Genomic DNA, 23,969 nt, shown 5'->3' with positions numbered 1-23,969 from the left:
AGGGTTGTGGCTGCTTGTTGTGAGGGGATGAGCAGGGTTGTGGCTGCTTGTTGTGAGGGGATGAGCAGGGTTGTGGCTGCTTGTTGTGAGGGAGCAGGTTGGCGTGTGAGGGAGCAGGGTTGTGGCTGCTTGTTGTGAGGGGATGAGCAGGGTTGTGGCTGCTTGTTGTGAGGGGATGAGCAGGGTTGTGGCTGCTTGTTGTGAGGGGATGAGCAGGGTTGTGGCTGCTTGTTGTGAGGGGATGAGCAGGGTTGTGGCTGCTTGTTGTGAGGGGATGAGCAGGGTTGTGGCTGCTTGTTGTGAGGGGATGAGCAGGGTTGTGGCTGCTTGTTGTGAGGGGATGAGCAGGGTTGTGGCTGCTTGTTGTGAGGGGATGAGCAGGGTTGTGGCTGCTTGTTGTGAGGGGATGAGCAGGGTTGTGGCTGCTTGTTGTGAGGGGATGAGCAGGGTTGTGGCTGCTTGTTGTGAGGGATGAGCAGGGTGTGGCTGCTTGTTGTGAGGGGATGAGCAGGGTTGTGGCTGCTTGTTGTGAGGGGATGAGCAGGGTTGTGGCTGCTTGTTGTGAGGGGATGAGCAGGGTTGTGGCTGCTTGTTGTGAGGGGATGAGCAGGGTTGTGGCTGCTTGTTGTGAGGAGCAGCTGAGAGACCTGGGGGTATTCAGCCTGCAGAAGAGGAGGCTGAGGGGAGACCTCATTGCTCTCTACAACTCCCTGAGAGGAGGCTCGAGCCAGGTGGGGTTGGGCTCTGCTCCCAAGGAACAAGTGATAGGATGAGAGGAAACAGCCTCAAGTTGTCCTGGGGGAGGTTTAGGTTGGGCATGAGGAACAATTTTTTTTTTTCCCCAAAAGGGTTGTCCAGGCCTGGCCCAGGCTGCCCAGGGCAGTGGAGTCTCCATCCCTGGAGGGGTTTCAAAGCCCTGGAGATGTGGTGCTGAGGGCCATGGGTTGATGGTGCCCTGGCAGTGCTGGGGTCAGGGTTGGACTCAACCCTAAAGGTCTCTTCTAACCAAAGCAATTCTTTCATTCGATGCTCAGCTTCTGGGGGCTTTGCAGCCCTTGGGGGCATGAGTGCCTCAGGGCTGTGCCAGGCTCCCAAGAGCTGCCTCTCACTTCTCCCAGGATCTGAGGCTGCTGGCCGAGCCCAGGTGCCAACACTGCTGGCCCGGGGTCACCGTCCCCTGCATCCCCCAACCCTGCACATGGTCATTGAGGCACTAGAGGCCCAGGGCCAAGACCAGAAAAAGGGGGTTTCTGTGGTTGCCATCAAGAGGTTCATCCTGAGCAAGTACCCTGCTGTGGACCCCATCCGCCTCAAGTACCTCCTGAAGCAGGCCCTGTGCAAGGGGCTGAGCCATGGGGACCTGGTGCGACCCCACAACTCCTCTGCCATGGGTGCCACTGGGCGCTTCAAGGTGAGCTGCTGGCCCCAAGGTGGTGGGGCTGAGAGCTGAGGAGGTGTCTGGCCTTGCTTCCACCCTTCTCTTGCTCCCAGTTAGCTCCCAAGAAGCCACAGAAGAAGCGATCACCAGGCCAGGCAGATCCTGACAGAGGACAAGCCCCAGAAGCAGGAGGCAAAGGCAGCAGCAAGACCCTCCAGGCCCCCACAGCAGGTGAGCAACAGCAAGGTGCTGTGAGCCACCCTGGGCTGCTCCAGCCCTGTGGAGGGGCTCTTGTAAGGGCTCGTCTCTGCTCCTCTCCCAAGGAGGCACCAAGGAGGAGAAGCCACTAGTGGCAAAGAAGCCAGCAGCAGTGAAGAAGCCAAAGGCAAAGCTTGTGGATGTGAGTAGGGCTCAGCAGTGGGGCTGGGTGGCTCATGCCATGGTGTGCCCAGAGAAGGGCAACCAAGCTGGGGAAGGGTCTGGAGAACGGGTCTGATGAGGAGCAGCTGAGGGAGCTGGGGGTGCTCAGCCTGGAGGAGGCTGAGGGAGACCTCATTGCTCTCTACAGCTCTGTACAGCTGGAGCCAGGTGGGGGTTGGGATCTTCTCCTAAGGAACAAGTGGTAGGACAAGAGGAAATAGACTCAAGTTGTCCTGGGGACGTTTAGGTTGGACACAAGGAACAGTTTCTTGCTGTTGAGGCTTATCAAGGCCTGGCCCAGGCTGCCCAGGGCAGTGGTGGAGTCCCCATCCCTGGAGGGGGTTTCAAAGCCCTGGAGGTGTGGTGCTGAGAGCCATGGGTTGGTGGTGCCCTGGCAGTGCTGGGGTCAGGGTTGGACTCTAGGACCTTAAGGGTCTCTTCCAACCAGAACAGCTCTGAGGCAGCAGGCTGAGGTGCTCTTTCCTCCCCAGGCCAAGCCACCAGCAGCAGGGAAGCACAGGAGCGATGGAGCAAAGCCCTCACAAGCTGTTGGCCACCCCCGGGCCCCAGGCAAAAGCTGTTCCCGGCCCCCCATGGCTGCGGCTGCTAAGAACACAGGACGGGGCCCTGACACCGCCCCCGCGGGCGCTGCAGCCGAACAGCCTCGAGAAGCCCCAGCGGGACAGAGCAAGCGGAAGGCACCCAAGGCAGTGCAGAAAGACCCCCTTGAGGCAAAGAGGGGCCCAGGCAAGGCGGGGAAGCCACGGGTGACTCCGGGAGCTGGCAAGGGGAAGGCAGCCCCCAAAGCTGCAGACAGGAAGGCTCCATAGAGGGTCCCAGACTGCCCCATGTCCCAGCCTCACGTGCATCTGGTGCCCAGTCATTGGGTCTGGGTCAGTTGTTGTCCCTAGGACAGGTTTTAACCATGTTCACCTGCTAATAAAGCTGCTTCACTGCCTCATGACATGGTGTCACTGCTGCCCTGCCCTCCCACTGCAGACCCCCCCCAGCCCTTTCCTAAGAGGCAGGGTGGAGAGCTGGTGCTGCCAGCAGCTGCACCATGCCTGCTTTCATGGAGGTGCCTGGTCTGTCTCCACTGTGCCAGCAGTTGTCAGGGGGTGTTGGGTTGTGGAGTCTGGTGGTGAGCCCCAGTGCTGGGTGATGGCCTGGAACCCAGCACAGTGGCACTCATGGGCACTGTGCAGCTCAGGTTTGGACAGTCCTGCCTCAGCACAGAGTGGGTATGCAGACCTCTGCCCCCCTGGCTGCTGGGATTACACCAGTGCTAGGGCAGCAGGTCCAGGAGAGGGAGGATGCCATGGGCAGGGGTCCCCAGCCATCTGTGTGCCAAGCAGGGCAAGAGGAATATAGGTGTGGGTTAGGGCTCAGAAAAGGAGTTCTGGGTGTTTGCTGTGGCCTGCAGCATTCTGTGGCACAGCTCCCACCTCCAGACCTGCTTCTATTGAACAGCTTCCCATGCCCACATTCCTTCTGCTCTGTGCACAGCAGAGCCCTTCTGAAGGTCAGCCTGATAATGCAGTAGGCTGCAGCCCTCCTGGGCAGGAAGAAATCAGTAGAAGTGAAACTCTTCCTAAAGAGGATTTGACTAATCTGTGGCTGGCCTTGCCAATGCCCTCCAAGGCTCCTGGCCTTGCTTTAGGGCTTAAGCAAGAGCTGAGCAAACCAACTTCTCTTTAAACTTAGCCTTGGCCATGCTGATCCATCTTTAATGGAGCTGACGCTCATGTCCCCCCAGGGGCAGGGCTGGGGATGCTGCAGTGACAGCTGACCAGAGCTCACCCAACACTTGGCTGCTGGTGAGCCTCCCAAAGCCCTGATCACAGGACTGGCAATGTTCCAGAGGAGAGCTGGGCAGGAGCTGTGCCCTTGCTCACCAGGCACTCCCTGTGAAACATGAGGTACTTTGAAAGAGGCTAGCTTCTCTGATGGCTGGATTTAGCTGCACTAAGAATCCGCTTCCCAGCAGGAAAAGCAAATCCCTCTGGTGTCTGGGGAGCAGCTTTTACTGAGGGAGGGGGAAGAGAGAGGATTTAGCAATGCTATGGTCATTAAGAGCCATGGGCTGTGGCTGTTATCACTGCACTGAAGCCAGAAGGCAAGTGGTGGTGGTGGTGCAGAGCACGGGCTGGGAGAAGACACTGTCCTGTGGCAACTTGGCAGGGGGGAGGCTGCCCAGCACTGGGCACTGCCAGAGTGTTGCTGGTCCCTGTGGGTGCAGCAGTGTGTGGTCACTTCAGCAGCATGGCTATGTCCCCAGGCACATCTGTTCTGGTGGGAACCATGGTGCCAGCAGTAGGAGAGTGCTCTGCAGCCCAGAGAGGTAAGGACCCATGGGCATGGGACAGCTGTCAGCAGAGCTACCACACCCAGGCACACCTCCAGCAGGTGAAGCTCCCCATGCACACCCAGGCCAGCCCAGAGGCTGTGTCCCTGCAGGCAGTAAGGCAGCAGCAGGTTTCAGCACCTTGTTTTATTACAAAGAGGCTTCTCCAGGAGTCTGCCACTTCACCACACAGCAGGTAAGGGCACCACAGCCACCACATGTGCCAGTCTAAAACCATGGTACAGAGGGCTCGGGGTTGGAAGCAGCCCTGCCAGCTGCTGTTCCCTTAGGAAGTTCTTAGTAACGACTTTCTGCTCTGAGAAACTTAAATAACGAAGCAGGAGGCTCCAGCACATGGCCCAGGCATGGCACTTGGAGGCAAACTGTACTGGCTGCCACCTCACTGTGTCCTTCCTTGTCACAGCATGGAGCTATTGCTCCATCGACCCTTCCCCACCTCCAGCCAAGCTCCACGTCCTCTGCACCTTTCTCCTTCCCATCCCTGCCCTCCCCATGCTGGGCCTGCCTGTCTCTGGCAGCTATTCACAGTTTCTAAAAGAAAACAACAACAAAAAATAATTGAAGACTTTGTGTGAAATCACTTTCAAAATAAAATGTAGCCCAGCTACATTGTTAGTTTCTGTCCTGAAGCCGCCTCCTCAGCAGTGTTTGTACTTCTAGAGTTCGCCTTAAAAAAAGCTCTGCTCTCCCCTCCCCTCCCACCCCCCCACTGGATAAAGTCTTTGCTTTGTTTAAAATAGACATCTATGTACACAGGGCTGACTGGCACAGTGCTCACAGGCGTGGCACTGCTGGGCTAATGGGATGGAGGCCCCTGGCACTGAGCCACCCAGGAGGACTTGTGGTGGACCAAAGTCACCTAACAGCAGGTTGCATCCTTGCCAGTGGGAGGAGCAGCAGAGGCTCACCTGGGACCCTGCCTGTAGTGAGGTAGTAACTTCTTCTCTTTATTTGGCAGATGAAATGCAGTGGCTACAGCTGGGCTCAGCTGTGGTGGGCAGGGTGCTGCTGCCTGCAAGTGAATGCTGGCTCCAAGGTGCGAAGGCAGCTGCAGTCCAGCCCCTGCAGAGGGACCAGTGGGAGGCTGGAGAGCACTGGAGCTGCCACAGCTCCCTGGGTGTCCCAGCAAGCTCGGGCAGGGGTTCTGCCCAGTGCAGAGTCTGAGGGGCAGCAGAGAAGTTGCTAGGTCTTGGACAAGCTCCATCTGTCTGTGCAGTGAGACCCTGCTGCTGAACCCAGCAGAAGCGTGGGACACTGTCTGCAGCTTTGGTGCTGGAGCTGCTCTGCTGGTGTCCTGCTGCCAGGGGCTGGGGTCCAGTCCCTCTGCCTGAAGGGGCTGAGGGAAAGACCAGACCTAGCAAAGCTGCACTCTTGTGGCTGCTCTCAGGTGGACTGGCTCCAGAGCTGCTGCAGCAGACCCTCTGTAGCACTGACCTTGCTTTTGGTGGCAAGCGCAGGGAGATGCTGGTGGGGCAGGGAAGGGAAGGTGCTCCTGGTGTTCTGCCCTGCGTTGCTCCACCCAAGGGCTGTCAGCAGCGGCTGCCCCATGCTGGCCTGAGTAGCATTGCCAGGGCTGGGCTGGGGCAGTGCCACAGCCATGGGCACAGCTGGAGGGTGGGGCACAGCTGGAGGGTGAGTCACAGCTCCTTCTCCCCCACTTCAGCTGCTGCCTGGGCAGAGGCTGTGCCTGTGGCCAGCTGGCTGGAGGGTAGGGAGTCTTCTCCTTCCCACAGCAACTCCAGTGCACTCTGCAGGCAGAGGTGGAATCCAGGAACAGGGAAGGAGCCCTCCCCCCACCCTCTCTCTGACACCAGCACATTTCCCCTGGCTCCAGAGCAGCCATCACCAGCTAGGAATAAAGTGCTTGCTCCATGCCTCAGCTCCCTGGGAAGCGACTGCTGTGCCTCAGCCCCATGTTCCCCGTTGCCCAGGTCTCAGATGGAGGGGTGGTTATGTTTACGCATACAGTACAAAAATTAAAAGGCACAAAAATACACAGAATGCAGCAGATAGTGAACAGCTGAGCCAGTCCCTGGTGGTGTTAAAACAAGGATGTCAGAGGGATGGTGTGGAAGGGAGCTCAGATGCCACTCCCGTGGCCTTTGCCGTCACTGCTCATTACTCCCTGAGGCTGCTCTTTGCTTCACCTCCCGTTAGACCTTCTGCAGCCCCACCTCTTGTCCTGAGGAGCCACAAGCAGGGGTGCACGGAGCTGCTGACCAGAGGGAAGTGGTGATCTGAGCTTGCCACGAGTGTCACATCTCCATTTCTGTCTGGCAACAGCAAATAAATTATGGGTGCCATAGTGCAGACCAGAGGGGTTTTGAGCTGCTCAGAAAAGCTGCTTTTTAGGTGAAGGGAGCCTGTCAGCCAGGGGCCAGGCCCACCCCCACCACGAGGCTGGTTGGGGAATGACCCTGGCAAGATGATCCATGGCATATGGTGGCTGAAGGCCCTGTGCTGCACAGGTCACTTCCAGGGCTGCAGTGGGCCTAGGCTTCGCTGCAGCACTCGTAGATGTTGTCTTCCATCAGTGCAATCACTTGCTCAAACTTGTGCTGCAGCTGGGTGCGCTTGGTCGTGGGGTTGGTATCCAGGGCGGCAACAATCTGCAGGAGATGCGGGCAGGTGGGTGGCTGAGGCATGCAGGCAGGGCTGGCTGCCCACCCACCAGCCCAGCTCTGCTGAGCCAGACTTTTGATGGGGAGAGCCTGCCCTGCCCCGCTGCTCCCTGGACACTCACTCTCTGGCTGTTCTAGGGGCACAGCTGAATCCCTGGGCAGGGGAGCACAAGCAAAACAAACCCAAGGTGCTAATGAACTGCTCGCAGCACAGGGTGCAGGGGGTTGGGCAGCAGGCAGGGCCGGTGCCCCAGCTGGGGGCTGCAGATGGTGAGTTATTTGGGTGTGAACTGTATCAGCAAGCATCTGGGGCAGCCCAGCACAGCATGGTGGCCCAGGATTAGCTGCCCTGCTCTACCAGGAAGCCAGCAGCCTGGGGACAGGGGAGCAGTGTGCCTGCCTGTGCATCTATTACATGTGCTGGGATGGTGCCAAGCTGGAGGGCTGGGTGCAGGCTGGGCTGGCACCACTGTGGGCACTCACCTGGCAGCGGTAGCGCTTGGCATATTTGTAGATCTCAGCCATGGCCACGTTGGTGTTGAACTCATTCCGGTATTTCTTTAGAGGCAGAAAAAAGAGGGGGATGTTAAAGTTCTGCAGCAAGTGAGTTAAAGCCCCATCAGCAGGTATTACCCAGACTGGCAGAAGGTTGTGCCTGGGCATTTCTGTCACCCCTTGAGGCAAGGGGCATTTGTTTGCAAAAGGCTCAGCCTCTGCTATCCATGCCTGACAGTGCTCCTCACCCCTGCCTGCCCAAAGCCATCTCACAGCATGGGACAGCACAAGAGCTGGACAGAGCACTGCCAGCAGAAGCAGCCTGCTGGGCAACTGAAGCTAAAGCAGCAGAGGGAGATGGTTTGATTCACAGGGAGCCGTGGCACATTGCTGGCAGGACTTGGATTCGGAGCACAGCTGCCAGCTCCTGGAGCTGGTACTGGTGTCTGACACCTGGGCTGGCTGCCAGGGCCGGCTGCCAGCAGGCTGCCTGGACTCAGGGCTGGCCCTGACGGTAGGTGCCCAGCAGCCAGCTGGCTGGGGGCTGCAGGATCGCAGAGATCCTTTTCCATGCTTCCTGGCTCTTTGGCAATGAATCTCACTGCCAAGTCCCAGCGGTGCCAGAGCTAGTTAAGTCCAAGCTAACTCATGGGTGTTTACCACAGCTCTGGCAGTAATTGAAGATGCTCGGAATTAGGTCAGATGAAGTTTGTATACGGAAGTTTGAGGCAAAAATCTCCGTTCTTGGTTGTAGCATCTAAGCAGTAGCCGATGCAGCCCTTCTGCACTTCCTGCCGCCACCAGACCCCTGCCTCTCAGGGCAGGAGGCTGCAGCCCTGGCCCCTCCCCACAGCCTTACCCGTGACTCCTCGGCCAGGTGGGCGTTCATCTCCTGCTCGCTGAGCGGGGGCATGTCGTGGATCTGTTTGTAGTATCTCTGCACGATCTTTCTGTACTCAGGGATCTCCTTGGCATACAGCAGCTTGTTGGTCGGGGAGTCCTAGAGCAGGGGCAAGACGCAGACATCAGGCACCTGCTGCCGGCTGCCAGGCTTTGATCTGTTTGACCAAAGCGCTGACCATCAGCCATGGGCTCCAGGGAGCAGCCATGGCTTTGGTCCTGGTTGTAGAGGAGAGTGTGCTGGGATGGCACAAAGCAGCTAATGACAGAGGTGCTGCCCAGGCACATCAAGGTGCTGCGGACGGGCACCGCCGGCCTGCGGAGCCAGAGCTCTGGCCCCGGCCCTGCTTCCTGCCGAACATTTGTTAGCTGCGGTGCCAGGGAAGGTGGCTGTGGCAGCCTGGCTTAATTTGCAGCAAGGGCAGGCTCTGAAGCGTGCCCGGGATCAGGCAAGGTGGCTTCTGCCGGGCACTGCTCTGCAGATGAGTGGAGCAGGGCTGTGCCAGATCAAACGCTTGTGCTCCACCACCCTGCATGTGCAATTGGTAACGAGAGAAGGGCTTCTGCAGGCTTGGCTCGGGTCTCTTTGAGCAGCCAGCTCAATCTAAATGGAAGAACAAAGCCCTCTCAAAGCTGAACTTTGTCAGCTCAAGTGTTCCTCTCGGATTTTTCATGTAGCTTTGATTTATTTTGCATTGACTAACCCAGCCTGCCTGGCCTATATTGAGTGCATCTGAAGTAATTAACAGAAAACACTAAGCTCTCTTGATTAATGTCAGCTTGGACAAGGCCATCTTAACCTCATACCCCCTGCTTGGGTTGTAGCAGGGCAGGCAGAGCCCCGGTGCCCTCCTGGCACGCAGCAGCATGACTGATCTTCACCTCACAGCGCTCCTGCCCCGCTGACATCATTACCCTGGCAATGAACCTGGCTGCCTGGCCCAGAGCTGTGCCCCGAGGGCATACGGCTCCAGCTCGGGGACAGGGAGAGGAGTGAGCTCAGCGTGTCCCACTGCCCCGACATGGTGTGTCAGGTGGGGAGGGAGGCTCTGTGGAGGAGAGAAGCCCGGTAGGGTGTGTTGGACAGTGGCCATGGAGCCCCGGGGTAAGTGCAATCTGCTGCTGCAAGCTGTAGCACAGCTGCAGGGGAATGGGAAATGGGCACCAGGCCGTGGCACTAGATCCCAGAGCAGTTTATTTTCAAACCCAGCAACAAGGCATTGCAGGAATAAAGCCAAGTTATAGAGCTGCTCACAACAGAGGTTTTTTCCCCTTGGAAACACAAGAGGAAGCTGTGCTGCCTCATCCCGGGAAGGGCTTTTAATTTGTCTGATTTCTCTGCATGATGAAGAGGAAGGTACTGGGTCATTAACCAGTATATGTATGGAACCTGAGCCTTGCAGTACCACGAGCAACATGCTGAAAGCAGGGGACGAATCCATCCTGGAAACCATTCAGTGAGCTGCTGCATGGATTTGCAAGCTGATTTTTACGCTGAGGATTTATTCTTCCCACATTACTCAACAATTCCTTCCCTTATGTTATCGTATTCCTGGAAACTGTTTCCATCTGCTGTCTGACTCCAGCTGACCTCTCTTCCCCTCATCCACAGCGTGACAAGGACAAATGGGAGGTGTTTCCTAATGCGTGCCAACAGAGAGCCCCGAACCCAAACAAACAAACCCCAGTGCTCATTAGATCTTCCTCCGGCCTTAACCTCTCCCAGCCAAGGCTTCCTGTCGCTCCCAGGCTGGGGGATGCATAGAGCAGCTCCCATCCCTTCTCTGCAGGGTCCCCCTCGACGTCAGAGCCCACGCTGCTGCCAGGCTCTGCGCATCACTTTTTAATAAAGCTGCTTTCTGTGGGAAGGTTTCAGATGTCAGCCCGGGGCTGGGCCAGGGGCAGAGCAGGAGAGCTGGGGGCTGGAGTCCTGCTGCCTGCCTGTCCCGCGGGACAGCAGCCCTGGAGCCTTGCCTTGGCTCCGTGCGCCGGCAGCTGTGCTGAGCCCACAGGGCTCTGCTCACACCCTGGAGGGGCCCAGCATGTGATGGGGATGTCCTCAGAGAGGTGCAGCAATGGCTCTGCTGGCAGCACTGTGGCAGCATCTGCCAGCTGCTGCCCAGGTCCTGATGGCTGGATCTGAGAAGCACAGGCTCATTCTCTTTGGGAGAGAGCTTTGGGATCATGGAGTCCAACCCTGACCCCAGAACTGCCAGGGCATCACCAACCCATGGCCCTCAGCACCACACCTCCAGGGCTCTGAAACCCCTGCAGGGATGGGGACTCCACCACTGCCCTGGGCAGCCTGGACAACCCTTCTGGGGAAGAAATTGCTTTTCTTGGCCAAACTAAACCTCCCGTGGGACAACCTGAGGCCATTTCCTCTTGTCCTACCACTTGTTCCTTAGGAGAAGATCCCAACCCCCCACCTGGCTCCAGCCTCCTTTCAGGGAACTGCAGAGAGCAATGAGGTCTCCTCTCAGCTTCCTTTTCTCCAAGCTGAACAACCTGGTTCCTCAGTCACTCCTCAAAAGACTTAAGACTCATTAACGATGGTGTCAAGGGGATGGCCCTGGGTGGTTCCCACACCTCCAGGCTGAGTCTGTGCTGCCTGGGAAGGCAAAACCCACATTCCTGAAGGCTCAGCTGGCCTCCTGAGCTTCTCACAGCTCTCCCAGGCAAGAGGCTTTGCAGAGACCTCTGACAGCAGTGAGTAAAGTTTCACCTGAAGCTACATCATAGAATCATAGAATCAGTCAGGAAGGGACCACAAGGATCACCCAGTCATAGGTAGGGACACCTCACACTAGATCAGGCTGGCTAGAGCCTCATCCAGCCTGGCCTTGAACGTCTCCAGGGATGGGGCCTCAACCACCTCCCTGGACAACCCATTCCAGGCTCTCACCACTCTCATGCTGAAGAACTTCTTCCTCACATCCAGTCTGAATCTCCCCACTTCCAGCTTTGTTCCATCCCCCCACCAGTCCTATCACTACCTGATAGCCTAAAAAGTACCTCCCCAGCTTTCTTGTAGGCCCCCTTCAGATACTGGAAGGCCACAAGAAGGTCACCTCAGAGCCTTCTCTTCTCCAGACTGAACAGCCCCAACTCTTTCAGTCTCTCCTCACAGGAGAGGTGCTCCAGCCCTCTGATCATCCTGGTGGCCCTCCTCTGGACACCTTCCAGCATGTCCATATCCCTCTTGTAATAGGGGCTCCAGAACTTTACGCAGTACTCCAGGTGGGGTCTCACCAGAGCTGAGTAGAGGGGGGGAGAATCACCTCCCTCGCCCTGCTGGCCACACTTCTCTTGATGCAGCCCAGGATCTGGTTGGCTCTCTGGGCTGCAAGTGCACATTGACAGCTCCTGTTGAGCTTCTCATCCCCCAGCAACCCCAAGTCCCTCTCCTCAGGGCTGCTTTCTAGCCAGTCACTGCCCAGCCTGGATTTGTGCTTGGGATTGCCTCGACCCAGATGCAGGACCCTGCACTTGGTCTTGTTGAACCTCATGAGGTTGGCTTGTGCCCACCTCTCCAGCCTGTCAAGGTCCCTCTGGATGGATCCCTTCCCTCCAGCTTGTCTTGCACCACACAGCTTGGTGTCATCAGCAAACTTGCTGAGGGTGTACTCAATGCCACTGTCCATGTCACCAACAAAAATGTTGAACAAGACTGGTCCCAGGACTGAGCCCTGAGGGACTCCGCTTGTCACTGGCCTCCACTGGGACATGGAGCCATTGACAGCCACTCTTTGGGTGTGGCCATCAAGCCAGTTCTTTATCCATCTCATGGTCCACCCTTCAAACCCATGTGTCACTCAGGAACTCATCCTTGGACAGCCAAAACTCAACCACATGAACCTGAGCGAGTGGCTCAGGGGGATGGGCTGGGTGACCTGGGGCTGGCTGACCCGGGATTGGCCAGCCCTGCCCGAGGAGCGGGATGCCCCTCGGGAGGGTACCTTGCCCAGCTGCAGGTCGGAGAGTGAGCAGGCGTCGATGAAGGCCTGGGCGATGACCGAGAGGCAGGCGTCGATGTGGTCTGTCTTGTCGATGTCGAAGACAAACTGGGGGTTCTTCAGGATGTTGACCCAGAACCTCAGAGGCAGGCTGCGAGGAGACAGCCCCGGAACACACATGGGTGAGGGCTTGTGCTCCAGGGGCAGTAGGGAGGAAAAGCAGGGCAGATGGGAGAAAGTGAACAGTAGGGAGCAAAAGAACGAGTAGCCAGGTTCTGCTCTGCAGTCACAGCCTGGCAGGGGCAGGCACAGCCCTCTCCAGGGGAGTGCACACCATAGCTGTTTCAGCAGTTCCTGCAGCTAGTGTGGCTCCAGAAATGCCTCTGCCAGGTGTGCTGGCACTCGGCTGTTGAGCCAGACGTCCCCACTTGCTGATTTTCCTAGCAGTGGTGTCAGCTCTTTCTCCTTTCTCCCCAACAGGACCTCTCATCTGGTTCTGATGTCTTGCCTGGCCCCATGAAATGCAAATCCTGTGTCTTTCTTTCTGCTACTAGTTTTCCCCCCCAGTTACTTCACTGCTTCTCTGGCCATGACAAGAGTTTCAGTGCTGGCCCCTCCTTACCTTGCCTCCCTGGCAGCTGAGCAGTGGGAGCTGCTCTCAGTCTGTGCTTTACCAGCAGCTACAGTCAAAGAAGGGCAGGCAAGGCTGCAGCTCAGTGCTGGTACTTGCCCCGCGGCTGCCCAGCCACACTTGAAGTTGATTTTCACATGCTGGAAATGGCTCCTGTCCCTAGGAGCACTCAGCCTCTCCTCAATGCCCCTCCAACCTCCCTGCTTCCCCTCTGGTTTCTCCCCTGCTCCATTTCCCCCCCAAATGTGGGCTCCCCCCGAGTCCTGCTGCTCCCCGTGCCCCTTGGCATGGCTGCAGGCTGGTGCCAGGGCTGCAGGGCAGGCAGCAGGCAGCTGTCATGGCACCAGCAGCCCTGCCAACAGCCAGCAGCCCCAGCCTGGGTACAGAGATAAGTCAGGAGAAGTGCCCCAGGGGCTGAAAAGCCAGAAAGCAAATGGCAAGGAGCCAGCCACCCTGTTCGAGAGGTCTCCATGCTGGCTGTAAGACCTGAGGTGGTTCTGGCCTGCCTCAGATCCTCAGTGCTCACAGCTGACACTCCAGGCTGCTGCCTTCCAAGCACCCTGACCCTCTTCTGCTCCTCCTTTCAGTACCTGCAGGTGTGCCAGTACCTCTTGCCCCTTATCTGCCTTTGTCTCCTCTTCCAGCTTGCTGCTCCCCTAAGCCATGCTTGTTCTCCAAGCCTGCCTTTGGCCTCCTCTCGCACTGCTCCTCTGCTACCCCTCCTGGTTTCCAAGCCCCTTTTCCACTGTTAGCCACCTAACAATTTGTCCAGGATACCAAGGGCCTGCAGCTGCTGCTCTCCAGAGATGGAAGCAAGGAAGAGACAGAAGAGATTTCCTCTCCAAACCTGTTGGTCTTCCAGATGTGCATAGTGTCAGGGTCTGTGATCCCTCTTCTCTCTGCCTGCTCCTCTAGGAAGTCAAAGAAGTACTTGACAGCCAGGGGGGGTTTGTCATCCCGGATGCTGAGGATGGCTTTGAACAAGTCGTCCAGGAACTTCTGCAGTGTGCCCTGAGGACAAGCACATGGTGGGGAGGGCAGCACCAGGGGCTCCAGGGAAACCCTTCCTTGCCAGCTGGACAGAGCAGCAGGGAAAGGGGCTGCTGGAGCAGGGAGAGAGGGCTGCTGGTGCAGTGATATAATTAGCTTGTGTTTGGGTTTAATTTCTTTTGGCATTGAGATTTTCCTTTCTTTCTGCTAGGATCTCACATCTGTGATTGTTCTGCACAGTAAATACAAAGAAGACCAGAGACTGCTGGCCAGTCTTGTGATCTCTGCTCCAGTCAGGCATCATGCTGAGATTAAAGAAGGGTTGGGAGCCCAGCTGCTGGAGTGGAGCACTCGCAGAGTGGGCAAGTTCCAGGCTGAGTTAAGACTGCACAGACATTCCCCTGCTCCCAGTACTGAGCATCTCCCACTCCTTTCCCAGCAGGACCTCTTGCTGAGGAGGTGGGGGTCAGGTCTGACCTGTGCATCAGAATCCTGAAGTGATCAGCATCCCTTTCATGTGCATAGACCCAAAACCAGCCTGGGGAGACTACAGGGGGCTTCAGGCAGCAGTGCTGTCACTCCCAGGGTGAGCTGGAGGGAAGCCAAGGAGCAGTGGTGCCCAGCAGCCTCACTAAACACTCTCCGGCTGGCCAGGACAGAAGGGTCCCAGGTTCCCCCACACCCCTCGAGAGTGACCAGCCCCTACAGACCACCACCACCACGAACCCCAGCATCCCATCTCCTACCTTTGTGGAGAGCAGCCTGGTCAGGTAGATCTCTGGTAGGACTTTCTTCCTGTGACTCTGCCTGTGGGACTTCTTGTGTTCAACAGATTCATCCGTGGGGAGAACCTGCCCCCACACAAAGCACATGCTCAGAGAGCTCTCTGCAGTGTCATGCTGCGTTTGCCTTCCCGTGCAGGGTTTCAGCTGCAGCTGGAATTCCACCAGACTGCACTCCCTGCTTACAAATGCTCCCTTATATGGCCTTGGAGGCACGATTTGTAATTCTCACTTTTCCTGAGGCTTGTTTCTCCTGCGCTCTCATCCAGCTCTCCACTGCCCCTCTCAAGCCAGACCAAGAGAACAAACCAATCCATCTCCCTCTGCTCCCCTCCTGCCCTGCAGCTCCCCTGGGTGGCTGCAGATGGGGCTCCAGCACCAGGCTCCCGCAGCAACCAGTGAGAAACATCCCCCAGGATTCCCACCCAGGCCTTCTCAAGCACAAACATCAATCTTGGCCCAGATGGGTGGGTTAATGACAGCTCTGGACTGACCCAGCAGGCCAGCTCAGGGCATCTTGGCACTGGTTCACATGGGCAAGTTCAGTTTCCCATCCCTTCTCCCTCCTCCCTCCTCATTCAGCTAGGGGTTTGTGCTGTCTGAGGCCACCAAACCTTGCTGCTGCCCACAATGCTTTTCTCCCAGCAGCCCTCAGAACTTCACAGCCCAGCACAAGCACAACTCAGCCCTCAGCATTTCACAGCCCAGCACAAGCAGAGCTCATCAATGCCCCCAGCCCTGGGGGCAGGCAGTGTGCCAGGAGCTCCAGCTTGGTGACTGGACCCAGGCTGCCCAGGGTGTTTGACAGCACCATGCTCCAGCTGTGCTCCCAGGCTCTCTGGCTGCTGATGGCTACACGAGGCACAAGGACTCCCCTGCCACCCAGCTCATTTTTATGATGTCCCACAGCACCAAAGCTTGTCTAAAGATAACCTTTTCTGTGCCTCTCTGAGCCCCTCTGAAGGACAGTAAGGAGCCCTGCCCCAGCCTGTTCATCACTCCTGACAGCCCAGCCTTCAGAGGGGGCTCAGTTAGCAGCAACAAGGCTGAGAAGATTTTCACCTCTTTCATCACATTGACTGAAAAACCACAGACTGGAGTGCAGATGAGGAATCCTGGCTGGTCACTGCTGCTTCCAGCACTGTCAAGGGGACATCTTCCTGACTGCCAGGGGACAGCCTGGGACTGGCTGATGCTGGAGCACAGCAGAGATGGCTATTTGAAGGGATGGAAGCCCACATCTGCCCAGGGGCAGCCACCATGCAGAGGAAATATGTCAACACAGGAGCAAGAGGATTATATGGCAGGAGGTCAGATGGGCTCCTCTCCACTACCACAAAGAGCTTTTCCTCAAGCACCTCTGGGCTGGGCCATGCTGCCCACCTGCCCTCCACCAGCATCCTCACTGTCATGGCAACAGGAGAGCAGAGCTAGAGCTGTGGCACATCCCCTGCATGCCCTTCACTGCAGAGAGTGTCCTGCAGAGTTGCTCCATTCCCCTGGGTGGGCAGATTGCCCCCAGCCCCCACAATGCTGGGAGTGGGATACTCACCAAGTGGAAGTACTTCTCAGTGTCCAAATCCTTCACTGTGAGGACGACAGAGACAGCAAGGCTCAGTCAAGGCACCTAATCAATGCCCTCCCCCACAGCCACCTTCCATGGCAGGAGGTGTTTTGGTTTCCCCAAGGACCCCAGCACTGAGCTGGGACTCCTACCCCAAGTGACTCAGCAAGCTGCTGTGTCTGGAGTTGTCTGTTGCCTCTGGACATGCAGCAGGTACCTCAGCAGCTACGTCAGGGAGGACTTGTGGTCTCCCAAGGTGGGGGGACCCAAGAGGGCATGAAAGCAGGATCAGCACAGAGGGACTACCACATCATGATGTCCTGCAGTGCCCTGTGATGCCCCACTGTGCCCTGCAGTGCCCCACATGCCCTGGGCTGTGTCCAGCCTCATGGCTGGGGCAGCTGCAGCCTCGAGCAGCTCCTGGCTCCAGCAGGCAAAGGAGTTCTGTGCCACTGCAGAGCCAGGCTCGGGGCAGGGGGCCTGCAGGCAGGGGCTGACACTCCTTTTTCAATGTCAGTTTTTGTCTCCCCTGCTCTGTTCTGAGCCTCTGCACAGCCTGGAACCTAGAAACAGGCTGGCAAAAAGCTGCAGGTGTAACTGAGAGGGAAGAGCCTTTTCCAGTCAAGTGATTTCAGATCCTTCCTCTTTCCCCCTGCTAGCACAGACAGAGGCTCCAGCCCTACCTCTGCTCAGTGTGGTGTCCTTCTTGTCCGACAAGCTCATGGCCAGTGATGCCCCTTCAGGGATCTGTGGAGGAAGGGAAGAGCAGATGCCAATGATGGGGGCCTCAGTGGGGCCAGGAGATGGCCCTGGGGAGATCCCAGGAGCTGGGTGACACTGGTGCCCTGCCACAAATGCTCTCTGCCCTGCTCCCCAGCTCAGGAACCAGCAGGAAGGGCACTGCTCTGTGTAGAAAGGGGTTTAAAAGCAAATCCAAGCTGGTGAGGGTCTCACATCTAACAGGATTCAGGCAAATGCTTGTGCCCAAGCTACAGTTTTGGATCATTCTAAGGTAGCTGGAAGAGGAGAGTGCTGGGCTGTGCTGCAGCTGCTTTGCCTTTCCCAGGAGGGCAGAAGGAGCCTGGCTGCAGCCCAGCCTCTTGGGGTTGCCTCTGGCTGTGCCAAGGGCAGTGGGCCAGCAGCAGGCTCCCTGGCACAGCCCTTACACAAACAGCAACAGCAGCCAGCACCCGGCCTGGGCTTGAGCTCCCATGCAGGGCTACAGCCCAGCCAGGCTTGTGCCCCCAGGCACCACAGGCACTGTGGGGAGCATGCAGGGACTCCTGGTTCCATTTGGTTCTCAAAGGAAAAAGGTCACAAACCCCACCCGAGCTGCCACCTCTGGCCTCTGCTCCTCGGCAGCAGCAACCTGAGCGGGAGCAGAGTGATGCTGATCGGGCAGGCTGCTGGCCACGGGGAACAGCAGCTCTGCCTCCTCCTCTCTCTGCCGTCGGGAAGAGCTTGTTTTGCATGCAGAGTGTTTAATGAGTGTGCTTCAGTGTGCTGCAATATTAACGAGCTCCTCACCAGGGCAGATGCCTATTCCCCGGAAGCTCTGGCGGAGCTATGGCAACCTCCTTGCTCCTTCCCAAGGCTGCTGCTGGTGGTGGGGGGCTGCCCCCGGGGCCAGGCAGGCCCCCTCCAAGCTGCTGTCCCCTGGGGGCTTACCTTGTAGTGTGCTAAGGTGTTGAGCTTCTTCCTGCCGTCCTCCACCACTGAGGTGTCATCCAGGTCCCGGAGGATGTAGCTGTCGGTGCTGGTGGCAAACCACTCTGCACAGAGAGGGAACAAGTGAGACATGAGCCCCAGGAAGGCACCCCCCTGGCATGGGGGTGCCAGGGACTGGCCACAGGGAGCTCAGGGGCTGCACAGTTCTGATGCCAAGGCCACTGGGGCTCTGGGAAACCAGATGTTTAGCCTCCAAGGTCAGCCCTGCAGTAGGGATCTCCAGCCTAGAGCAGACCTGGATCTAGGAGAGGTGACAAAGGCTCTGCTGGAGAGATGGAGAGGTGCAGCTCTTCTCCTTTCCCTCTCATGTGGAGATTGTGTGAGACCTGCCTCATGGAGCACCTGGCACTGAGGTGACTGTGGCCACTGCAGTTGCTGGTGGCTCTCCACAGGGCAGAGCTGGTCAGGTGTCTAAGAGGGGACATGCCACATGCACCAGCTGTCCCTGCCCCAGCCCAGGTGTTCCTCTTTGGAGGCTCCCTCTGGCACTGACCCAACCAGGGCATGCTGCCATGGCCTGGCACGAGGCACCACAGGCAGCGTGGGTTTCTCTCACCATCAGGGCCTTGGATCCTTCTTAAACTTGGGGAGAAGGAGTTGAGGAGACAAATGGCTTGAGTGTGTGTGTGGGCAGGAGCCCCATGGCTCAGTTACAGCTGCTCATGGACAGAAAGGTGCCAGCAAGCCACCTGCAGCCTCAGTGGTACGAGAGCTGGAACCTATTCTGGAGCTAATCCTTTAAAGGATGCAAGTCCCTGTGCTCCACTTGGGCTTTCCGAAACCTTCTTTCCAGTTATGTGCCATTTTTTTTTTGCCCACCAGTATCTGGTCCCATTACTTTTTCCTGAGGACCATGCTCAGGTAAAGGCTGTCCTGCTGTCTGCCCTCTTGTCAGCGCTACCTCACTCACTGCCCTCTGCCAGACACCAGGAGCTGCTGTGCAGGACCAGCTGCTTCAGCTGCTTCTAAGGACTGCCTGGTGCCATGCACCTGGTCCTTACCAAGGTCAACATCTTCCACCCTTGGCCACTGTGAGTAGGGCACGTTCTTGCAGAAGGCCTCCAGAATCTTCTCCTTTACTTGGCTGAGTGTGTCTGTGTCCATGGCCCTGACGCTCAGGGAGTCCATCCCACAGCCTTGGAAGGAGACGTTGAGGTTCTGCAGGCAGAGGAGGAGCTGGGGGTGACCTTCCCAGTCCTGCTGGCTCCCAGGGACACACAGAGGCTGTGCACCCACACGACTCTCACTGGTGTGCTCTGGGCCCTGTGCTGCTGGAAACCAGGCTGAACAAATGAGGTCATCTGGGCTTCAGCATGAGCCAAAAGCACTGATTTACAGCCCAGGAGGCTGAAGCCCCTGTTTGTTGATGGAACCAGGAGGACACAGGCAGTGACACTGCCTTGTCCCTGCTGCCTTGCTAATGGACCTTAGCTCTGATGTGCAGAGACCACCTCAGGGCGGTAGGAGAGGTCAGCCCCCAGCACAGCTCCCTGGCTCCAGCCACTGACTAATGAGGCTGCCAAGGCTCATTGCTCAGACTCCCCCTGACACCACGGCCCAGCTCCTTTGTCTAAACATGCCACAAGCTAGGGTCTGTTGCAGCACTGGAGCCCACCACCAGCACCACCCAGCAACCTGCTCGAGAGCCTCCTCAACAGCAGGACAGGCAGTGAGTGAGTGGCTGTGGGCTGCCACAAGGCACCAGATTGGACCCCAGGATGCACAGCTACTGCTGCAGGAAGCTGGAGGCAGTGAGAGCAACTCTTCCTGCAGAGCATCCTCTTCTCTTCTGGGAGCAGCTGCCATGCCAGCCAAGAGAGGAGAAGAAAGGCCCAGGTGCCTCCTCCTCGCACAAGCTGTGCCTGGCTGGCAAGCCCATGGCCAGGGGCGAGGGCACTGGCTGGGCACAAGCAGAGCTGCCTCAGAAGGACCTGCAAGAATCATGGCTGGGATTTGCACAGTCTAGAGGCAACTTCACAACTTTCCAGCATCCTTGACTATGAGCGCTGTGAATGCAGCGGTGGAGGCCAATGGACATGTGATTCACACTGTGCACCACCGCAGAATCACAGACTGCTTGGGGCTGGAAGGGAAGTTCCAAGGTCATCTGGCCCAAGCCTGCTGCAGTGATCAGGGCCATCTGCAACTGGAGCCAGATGCTCAGAGCCCACTCCAAGCCACTCTGCAGGGTGTTCTCCAAAGTGAGCTTAATTACCAGCATCATGGGGGTTTACCTAGCAAGCTGGCACTGCTCCAGCAGCTGCTGCTTCCTCCAACGCACCCTGCTCACACTGCTCCTCTCACAGAGCAGAAGCAGGGTCTGGCTGTGCTGGACACTGACAGCTCAGCTGGCAACCTGCAGAGGATGTGGAGCTCCAGCCTGCTCCGTTACAGTGATGTCCATCTGGGATAACCCCTGAGTGCTGTGAGGCTGCTCCAGATTGATGCCAGGTTATTGCAAGCAGGATTTGGCCCAGGCTGTGGGAAGCATCAGACCTGGGGGGACCTGAGCCCCTTGCAGGCACAGCCCTGCCTGACTGCCCCCACCAGAGGCATTTTGCAGAGCCTCTTTTCAGCACCATTCCTGCCACAGCCTGGGCAGGGCTCCCACCCTGCGACCTGGGCTCACAGCTGGTGCCTTGCTGCTGCCAGGGATGATGTTTTTTTGCTGGCAATGGTAAATCTGTAGCTTTGATTCTCTGAGTATGGCAGAACTCATTTTCTTCCCTCTCTTCATTCCTGACCTGAGCCTAGGTGCCAAGGGATGGATGTGAGAACAGCCACTATGAGCCTTGTTCTGCAGGCACAAGCTCCAATCAGCCTCTAGCACAACCACCCCAAAGGGGTCTGTGCCCACTGCCCCCCAGGGTGCAGGTACTCACCCTGGGCTTGGCCTCGATGTTCTCCCTCAGCAGCCACTCCTCGTTGAGGGTGTATCTGGCCTTGCCCGTGATGGCATCGATGGAGCCTTTGTTAATCTGCTGTTTGATGGCACAGATCAGCAGGAAGAAAGGCTCTCCAACTGTCTCCTGGGGAAAGGGAAGAGCACCAAGTAAGCTGAGCAGACCTGCTGCTGGTACCTCCTTCCAGCAGCATGGTGGAACAGCCTCTGCATGGACACTGGAGGTGCATGCACACTGCAGGGAGCAGGACTGCGCTCTCCAGGCACTGAGCACCCATAGCTCCCCCAGCATCTCCCTGAAGCTGCTCTGAAGTTTTCAGACTCATGGCAATGTGACAGCACAGATGGGGAAGGGGACACAACAGCCCCAGGCACTTTTGGGGAGGGTGAGCTGTGACTGTCAGCACCAAAATCCCCACCCACTGCTTCTGCAGCGCGTGGGTCTGTGGGTGCCACCAGCAGTCTGTGCCACCTCTGCTGCTGGCCAGAGATGTTTCCTGCACTCTGACAGCGCACAGCCTGCACAGTGTCCTGCACTCAGCAGGGCAAGGATGGGGACTGACTGCACAAAAATCTAGGTCTGCAGAGAGATTCGGGCCCCCAGCCTTCTCATGAAGGTATCCAGCTGAAGCCCTCTGGGGCTGCCTGGCTGGCACTGAGCTCCATGGAAGGGAGCCCTCCGCCTGCCTGTGGCGCTGGGAAGCAGCTCGTGCTTCTCATACCAGAGTAAAGCCCTGGTCCCAGCACAGCAGAGAGGACCAGGGTCAGTAGGCCATTCCCATTCCACAGGAGCAAGCACCATTGCACTCCTTCTGTGCACCAAGCCCTGTCCTGCAGGGTGAGGTGGCTGCAGGCGCTGCGAGGAGCAGAGCGCAACAGGGACCAGCTCAGTGCCGCAGTTCAGCCGCGCGCTGATGCCAGGCCCCTGCTGCATGCCAGGCTGGTGTGCAAGGCAAGCACCAGCTCTGTGCTCAGGAAATTTTCTACTGGTAGAGTGCAGCCCACCCTCCCTGCCCCTCATCTGCCATTTCCCTCCAGCCAGGCAAGTGCAAATTCCTGCGCACTGCTGAGCTCCACAACCTGCGCCCACTGCCATCTGAAGCCTCCTCAAGACAACACATACCAACTGAGTTTGAGATTCCTCAGTTATAGCTGCTAAATCCTGTTCAATCTGCTTCTTAATTAAGACTTGGTGCTTCTTCTATTCTAATTGCCCTATAATTGCTAAAGCAATTAGCAATTATTTTGAATCAGCTGCAGTTGGTGCGGCTGATGCCAAGACACTGCAGCAAGGTGGTGGGTGGGCACACACCATCTGTGCCCACGCTGCACCCACTTTATTTGCCCAGGACAACTTCTTTTATCAACACAGGGAAGCTCCTTGGGCCTTCTGCTGGATTTAACGATTTCCTGCAATGCTTCTTCTGAGTAGGCAGCACAGACCAGGCTCAGCAGCAGAGCCACTGGTGCTGGAAATGGAGAAAGGCACAGCTCCATGACAGACCTGCAGGTGTGGGGACCTGGAGAAGCTGAGGATTGTGGACAGAGTAGAGAAAATGTCAGAGGTCACACAGAAGAGTTGGTTGCTGAAAGCAAGGCAGGAGTGTGGGGTAGTGAGCAAGGGGTGACACAGATGTGCCCAGGCTGCCTCCCTGTGATGGAACTGCAGAGTGCTGCCAGGATGACCCCATGCAGAAGTGCTGGCAGCCCCAAGGGTGATTCTGCTAGGCACAGGAGCTCTGCTCGTGTCCCATGTGTGAGCACACAGTAGGGATCAACCCAAGGCCACACTCAGTGCTTGGTTTTGAAGCCTGCCCCATCCCCATGGGAAGCTCTGGCCCTGGCTCTGACCACGACTCTGACCACAGAGATGTGAGGGACTGCCTCCAAACCCATCAGCAAAGAGCTGCTGCTGCAGGAGCCCTTCACAGCCTGAAACGAGCACAGGCTGTGCCAGCTGGGCTGGTAGTGTGGCACCATAGGAAGGAGTCACAGTCATGGGATGGTTTGAGTTTGAAGGGACACTTCAAATCATCAACTCCCTGAAGTCAGCTGGGACATCTGCAACCAGAGCAAGTTGCTCAGGGCCCTAAACAGCCTGACCTGGAATGGTTCCAGGAATGGGGCTGCTCCCACCTCTCTGGGACACAGATGAGAGGGCTTTTGGGACCCGCTGCAGCCTGAAGGAGCAGGACCAGCCCCATGCAGGAAGTGACGCCAGCCCCACACCAGATACTGTTTCTATTTGGCTTTCTGGCTTCCAGGGTCAGGCACCATGGGATGTTATGGAAATCTGCAAAAGTGCTAATCAGAGAGCAAATTTCAAAGTGGGGAAAGAAGGGCTGGCAGGCTGGGCCGAGAGATAAAATGGCAAACTTGGAAACCTCAATCATTGTTCAGAGAACTCCTCTGGAAACAAATCAAAACTGGCTTTGGACTTGGCTGGCTGGAGAAAGGAAGTTGAACTAGGAGAGATCAGTGCTGATTCAGGACAAAAACACCCTTAAAAAAAACACAGTCTGGGGCCTTTTTTCCTCCCATTGTGACTGTATTTTAATGAGAGTTCCTTTTCATTTCTGACTGAACTGTTGCAGGCTCCTGCAGTTCTGCAGGGCCCTGGCAGCACTCAGCAGTAATGGGAAGCACAGCTTGGGCTGGCATGGCTGGCACTACTTCACCAGTGTGGGAGGGCTGGGGGCTGTATGCTTTACAGCACAGCCTGGGCTCAGATGTTGCTGCCCTGTAAGCAAGGCTGACAGGCACTCAGGGATGTCCTCTGTGCAGCACAGTGCAGTCATCTGCACATCCTGGTGAGGCTGGGGTGGGAAAAGCACAGCCACAGCTGCTTGGCCCAGGCACCTGCTCCTTTTGGGATGCTGATGATCTGTGTGCACTCTGTGCAGAACCAAACTCAGCTTCATCCCACATGCCAGACTTTGGGAAGCTTGGACCCAGACCTAACAGCTGAATTCCAGGACCTTAATTTTGCTTTAAGTTCTAGTGCCCTGATGCTGTCACGAGCCAGGCACCACAGTACCACAGCACCTGATAGGGAAGGCTTTTTCTTCAGCACCTTCCCCCAGAGCTGTAGCAGAAAGCAGACACCTGCACTGTTTTATCCACAACTCTCAGCTCTGCAGCAGCAGAATCTGCAGCAGCTGTGCACACACTGCCCTCTGAACCCCATCTCTAGCAGCAAGGATCCCACCAGCTCCCCATCACATCTCCTGCACACAC

At 57.2% G+C, this 23,969-nt stretch overlaps 2 protein-coding genes across 2 annotated transcripts in view; one reads left to right on the top strand and one right to left on the bottom strand.

Annotated features, from left to right (window-relative positions):
- The first annotated feature begins 1,063 nt into the window (after window positions 1–1,063).
- On the top strand, window positions 1,064–2,628 carry LOC128971849 (histone H1.8). The gene is made up of 4 exons (XM_054387570.1): window positions 1,064–1,411; window positions 1,492–1,609; window positions 1,702–1,782; window positions 2,369–2,628. Exons 1-4 carry the CDS (start codon window positions 1,064–1,066, stop codon window positions 2,626–2,628), a joined length of 807 nt encoding a protein of 268 aa, XP_054243545.1.
- A 3,636-nt stretch (window positions 2,629–6,264) lies between these two features.
- Window positions 6,265–23,969, bottom strand: part of PLXND1 (plexin D1) — a 69,028-nt gene continuing 51,323 nt past the window's right edge. The window contains exons 26-36 of the mRNA XM_054387658.1: window positions 20,713–20,859; window positions 18,832–18,988; window positions 17,771–17,874; window positions 16,786–16,849; window positions 16,091–16,125; window positions 14,503–14,607; window positions 13,614–13,777; window positions 12,139–12,286; window positions 8,139–8,279; window positions 7,268–7,342; window positions 6,265–6,772 (exon numbers count right to left, since the gene is read on the bottom strand). Coding sequence (XP_054243633.1) covers window positions 6,656–6,772; window positions 7,268–7,342; window positions 8,139–8,279; window positions 12,139–12,286; window positions 13,614–13,777; window positions 14,503–14,607; window positions 16,091–16,125; window positions 16,786–16,849; window positions 17,771–17,874; window positions 18,832–18,988; window positions 20,713–20,859 — 1,257 coding nt within the window. The 3' untranslated portion in view covers window positions 6,265–6,655. The remainder of the gene's footprint in view (window positions 6,773–7,267; window positions 7,343–8,138; window positions 8,280–12,138; window positions 12,287–13,613; window positions 13,778–14,502; window positions 14,608–16,090; window positions 16,126–16,785; window positions 16,850–17,770; window positions 17,875–18,831; window positions 18,989–20,712; window positions 20,860–23,969) is intronic.

The sequence above is a fragment of the Indicator indicator genome, chromosome 15 (assembly GCF_027791375.1).
Source record: "Indicator indicator isolate 239-I01 chromosome 15, UM_Iind_1.1, whole genome shotgun sequence".
NCBI lineage: Eukaryota > Metazoa > Chordata > Aves > Piciformes > Indicatoridae > Indicator > Indicator indicator.
Note: the sequence above shows the minus strand (reverse complement) of the source record. Positions and strands in the feature narration are given on the sequence as shown.